This window comes from Lampetra fluviatilis, unplaced genomic scaffold (assembly GCF_964198595.1).
Source record: "Lampetra fluviatilis unplaced genomic scaffold, kcLamFluv1.1 SCAFFOLD_1429, whole genome shotgun sequence".
NCBI classification, from domain to species: domain Eukaryota; kingdom Metazoa; phylum Chordata; class Hyperoartia; order Petromyzontiformes; family Petromyzontidae; genus Lampetra; species Lampetra fluviatilis.
In genome coordinates, this window is record NW_027620513.1 from 2,286 (window position 1) to 16,333 (window position 14,048).

A 14,048-nucleotide genomic window follows, 5' to 3' on the forward strand; every position below is an offset into this window, starting at 1 on the left:
CTCACCCACCCACCCACTCACCACCCACTCACCACCCACCCACTCACCACCCACCCACTCACCACCCACTCACCACCCACCCACCCACCCACTCACCACCCACTCACCACCCACTCACCCACCACACCACCACCCACTCACCACCCACTCACCACCCACTCACCACCCACCCACCCACTCACCCACCCACTCACCACCCACTCACCCACTCACCACCCACTCACCCACTCACCACCCACCCACCCACTCACCCACTCACCACCCCACCCACCCACTCACCCACCCACTCACTCACTCACCCACCCACCCACTCACCCACTCACCACCCACTCACCACCCACTCACCACCCACCACCACTCACCCACCCACCCACCCACTCACCACCCACTCACCACCCACTCACCACCCACCCACCCACTCACCCACCCACTCACCACCCACTCACCCACTCACCACCCACCCACCCACTCATCACCCACTCACCCACCCACCCACCCACTCACCCACTCACCACCCACCCACCCACCCACCCACTCACCCACCCACTCACTCACTCACCCACCCACCCACTCACCCACTCACCACCCACTCACCACCCACTCACCACCCACTCACCACCCACCCACCCACCCACTCACCCACTCACCACCCACTCACCACCCACTCACCACTCACCACCCACTCACCCCCCCACTCACCACTCACCAATGAGCTTCAGGGTGAGGACACAGTGAGGCATCGTCCACTTGATGTCGTAGTTCTCTGTCGCTGAGTAGTAATAGCCCAGGAAGAGGTAGCCCTGCACACAGACAAAGGTCCCCCGTGTAGCCTCCACAAGACTAGGGGCAAGTGCTGTCAGTAGCACCTACACACAGACAAAGCTCCCCCGTGTAGCCTCTAGCAGGCTGTAGGGGCAAGTGCTGTCAGTATCACCTACACACAGACAAAGATCCCCGTGTAGCCTCTAGCAGACTGTAGGGGCAAGTGCTGTCAGTATCACCTACACACAGACAAAGATCCCCCGTGTAGCCCCTAGCAGGCTGTAGGGGGCAAGTGCTGTCAGTATCACCTATACACAGACAAAGATCCCCCGTGTAGCCTCTAGCAGGCTGCAGGGGCAAGTGCTGTCAGTATCACCTATACACAGACAAAGATCCCCCGTGTAGCCCCCTAGCAGGCTGTAGGGGCAAGTGCTGTCAGTAGCACCTACACACAGACAAAGCTCCCCCGTGTAGCCTCTAGCAGGCTGTAGGGGCAAGTGCTGTCAGTATCACCTACACACAGACAAAGATCCCCCGTGTAGCCTCTAGCAGACTGTAGGGGCAAGTGCTGTCAGTATCACCTACACACAGACAAAGATCCCCCGTGTAGCCTCTAGCAGGCTGTAGGGGCAAGTGCTGTCAGTAGCACCTACACACAGACAAAGCTCCCCCAGGTAGCCCCTAGCAGGCTGTAGGGCAAGTGCTGTCAGTAGCACCTACACACAGACAAAGATCCCCGTGTAGCCTCTAGCAGGCTGCAGGGGCAAGTGCTGTCAGTAGCACCTACACACAGACAAAGCTCCCCCGTGTAGCCTCTAGCAGGCTGTAGGGGCAAGTGCTGTCAGTAGCGAGTAGCAGCACCTATGGAGGCTACCGGCAATGTGGCTACACACAGAGGGGTGGGTGGCCAGCACCACGCCCGGCCGCCTTTGTCTCCCCAGTGCTAGCGATGTCCACTACACCACCACCACCACCACTACACCACCACCACCACCGCTACACCACCACCACTACAGTGGGTGAGTGGGTGAGTGAACGAGCGAGTGAGTGAGCGGGCGAGTGAGTGAGTGGCTGAGCGGGCGAGTGAGTGAGTGCCTGAGCGAGTGGCTGAGTGAGTGGGGTGAGTGAGCAAGTGAGTGAGTGAGCAAGCGGGCGAGTGAGTGAGTGAGTGAGTGAGCGAGTGAGTGAGTGAGTGAGCAAGCGGGCGAGTGAGTGAGTGAGTGAGTGAGTGGGTGAGTGAGTGAGTGAGCGAGTGAGCGAGCGAGTGAGCGAAGTGAGCGAGCGAGTGAGTGATGTGAGCGAGTGAGTGAGTGAGTGAGCGATGTGAGCGAGCGAGTGAGAGTGAGCGAGTGAGTGAGCGAGTGAGCGAGTGAGTGAGTGAGTGAGCGAGTGAGTGAGTGAGCGAGTGAGTGAGTGAGTGAGTGAGTGGGTGAGTGAGTGAGTGAGTGAAGTGAACGAGCGATGTGAGCGAGTGAGCGAGCGAGCGAGCGAAGTGAGCGAGTGAGCGAGTGAGTGAGCGAGTGAGTGAGTGAGTGAGCGATGTGAGTGAGCGAGCGAGTGAGTGAGTGAGTGAGCGAGTGAGTTAGTGAGCGAGTGAGTGAGTGAGTGAGCGAGTGAGTGAGCGAGTGAGCGAGTGAGTGAGCGAGTGAGTTAGTGAGTGAGTTAGTGAGTGAGTGAGTTAGTGAGCGAGTGAGTGAGTGAGTGAGTGAGCAAGCGGGCGAGTGAGTGAAGTGAGTGAGTGAGTGAGCAAGCGGGCGAGTGAGCGAGTGAGTGAGTGAGCGAGTGAGTGAGCGAGTGAGCGAGTGAGTGAGCGAGCGAGTGAGTGAGTGAGTGAGCGAGTGAGTGAGTTAGTGAGCGAGTGAGTTAGTGAGTGAGTGAGCGAGTGAGTTAGTGAGCGAGTGAGTGAGTGAGTGAGTGAGTTAGTGAGTGAGTGAGTGAGTGAGCGAGTGAGTGAGCGAGTGAGTTAGTGAGTGAGTGAGCGAGTGAGCGAGTGAGTGAGTTAGTGAGCGAGTGAGTTAGTGAGCGAGTGAGTGAGTGAGTGAGCGAGTGAGTTAGTGAGCGAGTGAGTGAGTGAGTGAGTGAGTTAGTGAGTGAGTGAGTGAGCGAGTGAGTGAGCGAGTGAGTGAGTGAGTGAGCGAGTGAGTGAGCGAGTGAGTTAGTGAGCGAGTGAGTTAGTGAGCGAGTGAGTGAGCGAGTGAGTGAGCGAGTGAGTTAGTGAGCGAGTGAGTTAGTGAGCGAGTGAGTTAGTGAGCGAGTGAGTTAGTGAGTGAGTGAGCGAGCGAGTGAGTGAGCGAGTGAGCGTCTGTGTGAGGAGCTACGTACCATCTGCACGATGAAGGAGGCAGCGACGCAAACCGCTGTCCCACCGAGTGCCAGCAGCAGCAGGTACTGCACCAGCACGCACACCAGCAGGTGGCCCGTGTCCACCCCTAGAGACACAGACACCCAGCAAGCACCGTGAGTCAGTAGCAGTAGCAGTAGTGTCAGTAGTAGTAGTAGTAGCAGCAGTAGTAGTAGTAGCAGTAGTAGTAGTAGCAGTAGTAGCAGCAGTAGCAGCAGCAGTAGTAGTAGTAGCAGTAGTAGCAGTAGTAGCAGTAGTAGCAGCAGTAGCAGTAGTAGCAGTAGCAGTAGTAGCAGTAGTAGCAGCAGTAGCAGCAGCAGTAGTAGCAGTAGTAGTAGTAGCAGTAGTAGCAGCAGTAGTAGTAGTAGCAGCAGCAGCAGCAGTAGTAGCAGTAGTAGTAGCAGTAGTAGTAGCAGTAGTAGCAGCAGTAGTAGCAGTAGTAGTAGCAGTAGTAGTAGTAGCAGCAGTAGTAGTAGTAGCAGCAGTAGTAGTAGTAGCAGCAGTAGTAGCAGCAGTAGCAGCAGTAGTAGTAGCAGTAGTAGTAGCAGTAGTAGTAGTAGCAGTAGTAGTAGCAGTAGTAGCAGTAGCAGTAGCAGTAGCAGTAGCAGTAGCAGTAGTAGTAGCAGCAGTAGTAGCAGTAGTAGCAGTAGTAGCAGTAGTAGCAGTAGTAGTAGCAGCTGTTGTGTTTGTGGTGGTTGTGGTGGTGGTGGTGGTGGTTGTGGTGGTGGTGGTGGTTGTGGTGGTTGTGGTAGTTGTGGTTGTGGTGGTGGTTGTGGTGGTGGTTGTGGTGGTGGTGGTGGTTGTGGTGGTGGTTGTGGTGGTGGTTGTGGTGGTGGTGGTTGTGGTTCTCACCAAAGTTCCAGGCAGCGATGGACAGTCCCGCGAGGCAGTGGGCACAGCAGATGAGACGGGGAGAGGCGCCAATCAGCCATCGCCGCTCAGCGAGCGCTAGCGGGTACCCTGCACCACCACCACCACAACCACCATCATCACAACAACCACCACAACCACCACCATCACAACCACCACCACCACAACCACCATCATCACAACAACCACCACAACCACAACCATCACAACCACCACAACCACCATCATCACAACAACCACCACAACCACCACCATCACAACCACCACCACCACAACCACCACAACCACCATCATCACAACAACCACCACAACCACAACCATCACAACCACAACCATCACAACCACCACAACCACCATCATCACAACAACCACCACAACCACAACCATCATCACAACAACCACCACAACCACAACCATCACAACCACAACCATCACAACCACCACAACCACCATCATCACAACAACCACCACAACCACAACCATCACAACCACAACCATCACAACCACCACAACCACCATCATCACAACAACCACCACAACCACCATCATCACAACAACCACCACAACCACAACCATCACAACCACCACAACCACCATCATCACAACAACCACCACAACCACCACCATCACAACCACCACCACCACAACCACCACAACCACCATCATCACAACAACCACCACAACCACAACCATCACAACCACAACCATCACAACCACCACAACCACCATCATCACAACAACCACCACAACCACAACCATCATCACAACAACCACCACAACCACAACCATCACAACCACAACCATCACAACCACCACAACCACCATCATCACAACAACCACCACAACCACAACCATCACAACCACAACCATCACAACCACCACAACCACCATCATCACAACAACCACCACAACCACCATCATCACAACAACCACCACAACCACAACCATCACAACCACCACCACCACAACCACCACAACCACCACAACCACCATCATCACAACAACCACCACAACCACAACCATCACAACCACAACCATCACAACCACCACAACCACCATCATCACAACAACCACCACAACCACAACCATCACAACCACAACCATCACAACCACCACAACCACCATCACCACAACCACCACCAGAACCATCATCATCACAACCACCACAACCACCACAACCACCACAACAACCACAACCACCACCACCACAACCATCACAACAACGACAATCACAACCACCACCACCATCATCACCACCACAACCACCACAACCACCATCATCACAACCACCACAACCACAACCACCACAACCATCACAACAACCACAACCACCACCACAACCATCATCACAACCACCACAACCACAACCATCACAACAACGACAATCACAACCACCACAACCTACATCACTACAACCACCGCCACAACCACCACAACCACCACCACCACAACCACCACCACAACCACCACCACCACAACCACCACCACAACCATCATCACCACAACCACCAGAACCACAACCACCACAGAACTGCAGACTGATCGTCACAATAATTATATATTTTGTTACGTAAACTAACAGAGCCTCACAACGCGACCCATGAACTCACACAGAGACCCGTACACTTTTATAGAGTCTGTGGGTCTATGTGTGGTGAGTCTGTGGGTCTCTGTGTGGTGAGTCTGTGGGTCTCTGTGTGGTGAGTCTGTGGGTCTCTGTGAGTCTGTGGGTCTCTGTGTGGTGAGTCTGTGGGTCTCTGTGTGGTGAGTCTGTGGGTCTCTGTGTGGTGAGTCTGTGGGTCTCTGTGAGTCTGTGGGTCTCTGTGTGGTGAGTCTGTGGGTCTCTGTGTGGTGAGTCTGTGGGTCTCTGTGTGGTGAGTCTGTGGGTCTCTGTGTGGTGAGTCTGTGGGTCTCTGTGTGGTGAGTCTGTGGGTCTCTGTGTGGTGAGTCTGTGGGTCTCTGTGTGGTGAGTCTGTGGGTCTCTGAGTGGTGAGTCTGTGGGTTTCTGTGTGGTGAGTCTGTGGGTCTCTGTGTGGTGAGTCTGTGGGTCTCTGTGTGGTGAGTCTGTGGGTCTCTGTGTGGTGAGTCTATGGGTCTCTGTGTGGTGAGTCTGTGGGTCTCTGTGTGGTGAGTCTGTGGGTCTCTGTGTGGTGAGTCTGTGGGTCTCTGTGTGATGAGTCTGTGGGTCTCTGTGTGGTGAGTCTGTGGGTCTCTGTGTGGTGAGTCTGTGGGTCTCTGTGTGGTGAGTCTGTGGGTCTCTGTGTGGTGAGTCTGTGGGTTTCTGTGTGGTGAGTCTGTGGGTCTCTGTGTGGTGAGTCTGTGGGTCTCTGTGTGGTGAGTCTGTGGGTCTCTGTGTGGTGAGTCTGTGGGTCTCTGAGTGGTGAGTCTGTGGGTTTCTGTGTGGTGAGTCTGTGGGTCTCTGTGTGGTGAGTCTGTGGGTCTCTGTGTGGTGAGTCTGTGGGTTTCTGTGTGGTGAGTCTGTGGGTCTCTGTGAGTCTGTGGGTCTCTGTGTGGTGAGTCTTTGGGTCTCTGTGTGGTGAGTCTGTGGGTCTCTGTGTGGTGAGTCTGTGGGTGTGTGTGGTGAGTCTGTGGGTCTCTGTGTGGTGAGTCTGTGGGTTTCTGTGTGGTGAGTCTGTGGGTCTCTGTGTGGTGAGTCTGTGGGTCTCTGTGTGGTGAGTCTGTCGGTGTGTGTGGTGAGTCTGTGGGTCTCTGAGTGGTGAGTGTGGGTCTCTGTGTGGTGAGTCTGTGGGTCTCTGTGTGTTGAGTCTGTGGGTCTCTGTGTGGTGAGTCTGTCGGTGAGTGTGGTGAGTCTGTGGGTCTCTGAGTGGTGAGTCTGTGGGTTTCTGTGTGGTGAGTCTGTGGGTCTCTGTGTGGTGAGTCTGTGGGTCTCTGTGTGGTGAGTCTGTGGGTGTGTGTGTGGTGAGTCTGTGGGTCTCTGAGTGGTGAGTCTGTGGGTCTCTGTGTGGTGAGTCTGTGGGTCTCTGTGTGGTGAGTCTGTGGGTGTGTGTGTGGTGAGTCTGTGGGTCTCTGTGTGGTGAGTCTGTGGGTCTCTGTGTGGTGAGTCTGTGGGTCTCTGTGTGGTGAGTCTGTGGGTCTCTGTGTGGTGAGTCTGTGGGTCTCTGTGGTGAGTCTGTGGGTCTCTGTGTGGTGAGTCTGTGGGTCTCTGTGTGGTGAATCTGTGGGTCTCTGTGTGGTGAGTCTGTGGGTTTCTGTGTGATGAGTCTGTGGGTCTCTGTGTGGTGAGTCTGTGGGTCTCTGTGTGGTGAGTCTGTGGGTCTCTGTGTGGTGAGTCTGTGGGTCTCTGTGTGGTGAGTCTGTGGGTCTCTGTGTGGTGAGTCTGTGGGTCTCTGTGTGGTGAGTCTGGTTTAACCAGTTTTAAGGTGCAGTTCACCGGTTCTGTTAAATTAACGATTCATCAAACTCAGATTAAACTGGCCTTAACTGGATCAGTGTGAGAGAGTGAGTGGGTAAGTGGGTGGGTGAGTGGGTGGATGGGTGAGTGGGTGGGTGGGTGAGTGGGTGGGTGAGTGAGTGAGTGAGTGGGTGAGTGAGTGGGTGAGTGAGTGGGTGAGTGGGTGAGTGAGTGGGTGAGTGGGTGAGTGAGTGAGTGGGTGAGTGGGTGAGTGAGTGAGTGGGTGAGTGAGTGGGTGGGTGAGTGGGTGGGTGAGTGAGTGGGTGAGTGAGTGGGTGAGTGAGTGGGTGAGTGAGTGAGTGGGTAAGTGAGTGAGTGGGTGAGTGAGTGGGTGGGTGAGTGGGTGAGTGAGTGGGTGAGTGAGTGAGTGATTGAGTGGGTGAGTGGGTGGGTGAGTAGGTGAGTGGGTGAGTGAGTGGCTGAGTGAGTGGGTGAGTGGGTGAGTGAGTGGGTGAGTGAGTGGGTGAGTGAGTGGGTGAGTGAGTGGCTGAGTGGGTGAGTGAGTGGGTGAGTGAGTGGGTGAGTGGCTGAGTGAGTGAGTAAGTGGCTGAGTGGGTGAGTGGGTGGGTGAGTGGCTGAGTGGGTGAGTGAGTGGGTGAGTGAGTGGGTGAGTGAGTGAGTGAGTGAGTGGGTGAGTGGCTGAGTGAGTGAGTAAGTGGCTGAGTGGGTGAGTGAGTGGGTGGGTGGGTGAGTGGGTGAGTGGGTGAGTGAGTGGGTGGGTGAGTGTCTGAGTGAGTGGGTGAGTGGGTGAGTGGGTGAGTGGGTGAGTGAGTGGGTGAGTGGGTGAGTGGGTGAGTGAGTGAGTGAGTAAGTGAGTGGGTGAGTGAGTAAGTGGCTGAGTGAGTGGGTGAGTGAGTGGGTGAGTGAGTGGGTGAGTGAGTGAGTGAGTAAGTGGGTGAGTGAGTGGGTGAGTGAGTGGATGAGTGGGTGAGTGAGTGAGTGAGTAAGTGAGTGGGTGAGTGAGTGGGTGAGTGAGTAAGTGGCTGAGTGAGTGGGTGAGTGGGTGGGTAGGTTCACCACGTGGTCTCCACAGGGGACCTTAGCCTCGTGCGAGTGGCTGGTGAACTCTGACTGAGTTTAGAGGTCGCATGACACGTGGCACCATGACACGTGGTGCCACTCACAGCCGTGTCGATAACAACAGCGATAACGCACATACTCACTCACACACACACTCACACACACACTCACACACACACACCACACACTCACACACACACACACACTCACTCACACACACTCACACACACACTCACACACACACACTCACACACACTCACACACACACACTCACACACACTCACACACACACACACACCACACACTCACACACACACACACACTCACTCACACACTCACACACCACACACTCACACACACACACATACTCACTCACACACACACTCACACACACACTCACACACACACACTCACACACACTCACACACACACTCACACACACACACACACTCACACACACACTCACACACCACACACTCACACACACACACTCACACACACTCACACACACACTCACACACACACACACACTCACACACACACTCACACACACACACACACACTCACATACACTCACACTCACTCACACACACACACACTCACACACACTCACACACACACACTCACACACACTCACACACACACACTCACACACACTCACACACACTCACACACTCACACACACTCACTCACACACTCACTCACACACACACTCACACACACACTCACACACACTCACCACACACTCACCACACTCACCACACACACCACACACACTCACCACACACTCACCACACACACCACACACACCACACACACACACCACACACACTCACCACACACTCACCACACACTCACCACACACTCATCACACACTCACCACACACACTCACCACACACACACACCACACACTCACCACACACACACTCACCACACACACTCACCACACACTCACCACACACTCACCACACACACTCACCACACACACTCACCACACACACTCACCACACACTCACCACACACACACTCAACACACACACTCACCACACACACACCACACACTCACCACACACACTCACCACACACTCACCACACACTCACCACCACACACTCACCACACACACTCACCACACACACTCACCACACACACTCACCACACACACACACACACCCACACACACCACACACACTCACCACACACACACTCACCACACACACTCACCACCCCCCACTCACCACACACTCACCACACACACTCACCACCCCCCACTCACCACACACTCACCACACACACTCACCACCACACACTCACCACCCCCCACTCACCACACACTCACCACACACACTCACCACCACACACTCACCACCCCCCACTCACCACACACTCACCACACACACTCACCACCACCACACTCACCACCCCCCACACACCACACACTCACCACACACACTCACCACACACACTCACCACCACACACTCACCACCACACACTCACCACCACACACTCACCACCCCCCACCCCCCACTCACCACCCCCCACTCACCAAACACACACCACACACTCACCACACACTCACCACACACACTCACCACACACACTCACCACACACACTCACCACACACACTCACCACACACACTCACCACACACACTCACCACACACACTCACCACACACACTCACCACACACTCACCACTCACTCACCACACCACACTCACCACACACACACACACACACACACCACACACACCACACACACTCACCACACACTCACCACACCACCACTCACACCACACTCACCACACACTCACCACACACACTCACCACACACTCACCACACACCACACACTCACCACACACTCACCACACACTCACCACACACACTCACCACACACTCACCACACACCCTCACCACACCCTCACACACCCTCACCACACCCTCACCACCCCCCACTCACCACACACTCACCACACACACTCACCACACACACTCACCACACACACTCACCACACACACCACACTCACCACACACACTCACCACACACTCACCACACCACACTCACACCACACTCACCACACACTCACCACACACACTCACCACACACTCACCACACACCACACTCCACCACACACTCACCACACACTCACCACACACACTCACCACACACCCTCACCACACCCTCACCACACCTCACCACCCCCCACTCACCACACACTCACCACACACACTCACCACACACACTCACCACACACACTCACCACACACACCACACTCACCACACACACTCACCACACACACCACACACACCACACACACTCACCACACACACCACACACACTCACCACACACACCACACACACTCACCACACACACTCACCACACACACCACACACACCACACACACACTCACCACACACACCACACACACACCACACACACTCACCACACACTCACCACACACTCACCACACACACACACACACACACACTCACCACACACTCACCACACACTCACACACTCACCACACACACACCACACACACCACACACACCACACACACCACACACACCACACACACCACACACACTCACCACACACTCACCACACACTCACCACACACTCACCACACACTCACCACACACACCACACACACCCACCCCCCCACTCACCACACACACCACACACACCACACACACTCACCACACACACCACACACACCACACACACCCACCCCCCACTCACCACACACACACCACACACACCACACACACTCACCACACACTCACCACACACACCACACACACCCACACACACCCACCCCCCACTCACCACACACTCACCACACACACCACACACACCACACACACCACACACACTCACCACACACACACCACACACACCACACACACCCACCCCCCACTCACCACACACTCACCACACACACCACACACACTCACCACACACTCACCACACACTCACCACACACACCACACACACCACACACACCCACCCCCCACTCACCACACACTCACCACACACACCACACACACCAACCACACACTCACCACACACACCACACACACCACACACACCCACCCCCCACTCACCACACACACCACACACACCACACACACTCACCACACACTCACCACACACACCACACACACCACACACACCCACCCCCCACTCACCACACACTCACCACACACACCACACACACCACACACACCACACACACTCACCACACACTCACCACACACACCACACACACCACACACACCACACACACCCACCCCCCACTCACCACACACTCACCACACACACCACACACACCACACACACCACACACACTCACCACACACTCACCACACACACCACACACACCACACACACCCACCCCCCACTCACCACACACTCACCACACACACCACACACACTCACCACACACTCACCACACACTCACCACACACACCACACACACCACACACACCCACCCCCCACTCACCACACACTCACCACCCCCCACTCACCGCACAGCAGCGACAGCAGGAGTCTCAGCGCGGGCTCGGTGCTCCCGAGCGCCTCCGAGAGGCGCCCCAGCGCCCCTCCCGCCTCCTCCATGGCCGCCTCCATCGCTGCCGCAGCCACTTCCGGTGCCCCGCGCGACCCCGCGCGCGTGCAGCCTACGTCACTTCCGCCTATAATCCCCTCCCCCGCTTCCACGCCCCTCCCCCAATTCATAGCCCCTCCCCCAATTCATAGCCCCTCCCCCGACTCGTAGCCCCCCCCCTTTTCTTCCCCCCCCCCTTTTTCTCCCCCCCCCCCCTTTTCTTCCCCCCCCCTTTTTCTCCCCCCCCCCTTTTTCTCCCCCCCCCCTTTTTCTCCCCCCCCCCTTTTCTTCCCCCCCCCCTTTTCTTCCCCCCCCCCCCTTTTTCTCCCCCCCCCCTTTTCTTCCCCCCCCCCTTTTCTCCCCCCCCTTTTCTTCCCCCCCCCCTTTTTCTCCCCCCCCCCCTTTTCTTCCCCCCCCCCCTTTTCTCCCCCCCCCCTTTTTCTCCCCCCCCCTTTTCTCCCCCCCCCCTTTTTCTCCCCCCCCCCTTTTTCTCCCCCCCCCCCTTTTTCTCCCCCCCCCTTTTTCTCCCCCCCCCTTTTTCTCCCCCCCCCTTTTTCTCCCCCCCCCCCTTTTCTCCCCCCCCCCTTTTTCTCCCCCCCCCCCTTTTTCTCCCCCCCCCCTTTTCTCCCCCCCCCCTTTCTCCCCCCCCCCTTTTTCTCCCCCCCCCCCCTTTTCTCCCCCCCCCTTTTCTCCCCCCCCCCTTTCTCCCCCCCCCCCTTTCTCCCCCCCCCTTTTCTTCCCCCCCCCCCTTTTTCTCCCCCCCCCCTTTTCTCCCCCCCCCCTTTTCTCCCCCCCCCCTTTTCTCCCCCCCCCCTTTTCTTCCCCCCCCCCTTTTCTTCCCCCCCCCCTTTTTCTCCCCCCCCCCCTTTTCTCCCCCCCCCCTTTTCTCCCCCCCCCCCTTTTTCTCCCCCCCCCCTTTTCTCCCCCCCCCCTTTTCTTCCCCCCCCCTTTTTCTCCCCCCCCCCTTTTCTTCCCCCCCCTTTTCTCCCCCCCCCCTTTTTCTCCCCCCCCCCTTTTTCTCCCCCCCCCCTTTTTCTCCCCCCCCCCTTTTTCTCCCCCCCCCCTTTTTCTCCCCCCCCCTTTTCTTCCCCCCCCCCTTTTTCTCCCCCCCCCCCTTTTCTTCCCCCCCCCCCTTTTTCTCCCCCCCCCTTTTCTTCCCCCCCCCCTTTTTCTCCCCCCCCCCTTTTCTTCCCCCCCCCCTTTTTCTCCCCCCCCCCTTTTTCTCCCCCCCCCTTTTCTCCCCCCCCCTTTTCTCCCCCCCCCCCTTTTTCTCCCCCCCCCCTTTTTCTCCCCCCCCCCTTTTTCTCCCCCCCCCTTTTCTTCCCCCCCCCCTTTTTCTCCCCCCCCCCTTTTTCTCCCCCCCCTTTTCTCCCCCCCCCCTTTTTCTCCCCCCCCCCTTTTTCTCCCCCCCCCCTTTTCTCCCCCCCCCCTTTCTCCCCCCCCCCTTTTCTCCCCCCCCCTTTTCTCCCCCCCCCCCTTTCTCCCCCCCCCCTTTTTCTCCCCCCCCCCCTTTTCTCCCCCCCCCCCCTTTTCTCCCCCCCCCCTTTTCTCCCCCCCCCTTTCTCCCCCCCCCCTTTTCTTCCCCCCCCCCTTTTTCTCCCCCCCCCCTTTTCTCCCCCCCCCTTTTTCTCCCCCCCCCCTTTTCTCCCCCCCCCCTTTTCTCCCCCCCCCTTTTTCTCCCCCCCCCCTTTTCTCCCCCCCCCTTTTCTCTCCCCCCCCCCCTTTTCTCCCCCCCCTTTTTCTCCCCCCCCCCTTTCTCCCCCCCCCTTTTTCTCCCCCCCCCCTTTCTCCCCCCCCCCTCATCTGGTCCAACACCAATGGAGACTAGGCTCTAAGGAAAGCTGTCTCGGGTGTAGACCAAGCAACTTCAAGGACAGTGCACATTATTATCAGAGTTATGTTTTTTGTTTGCATTATGGCTGCAGGTATTGTGGTCTATGCAAACATGACTCCTTGTAAAAAAGGTGTCAGTGTTGTTGCCAGGTAGAAGGGTAAAGAAACAATAATCAACCACATCTCAGTTTGATTTC

General features: G+C 56.7%; 1 protein-coding gene across 1 annotated transcript; it reads right to left on the reverse strand.

The window, feature by feature from the left end:
- Nucleotides 1-706: 706 nt before the first annotated feature.
- On the reverse strand, nt 707-12,087 carry LOC144954001 (lysophospholipid acyltransferase 5-like; the record flags this gene model as incomplete). The annotated part of the gene is made up of 4 exons (XM_078884584.1): nt 11,939-12,087; nt 3,956-4,063; nt 3,085-3,191; nt 707-800 (listed from the first exon to the last, which is right to left on the reverse strand). Coding segments are annotated over exons 1-4 (412 nt in total), but the record flags the coding sequence as incomplete, so codon positions are not given.
- Between the last annotated feature and the right edge of the window lie 1,961 nt (nt 12,088-14,048).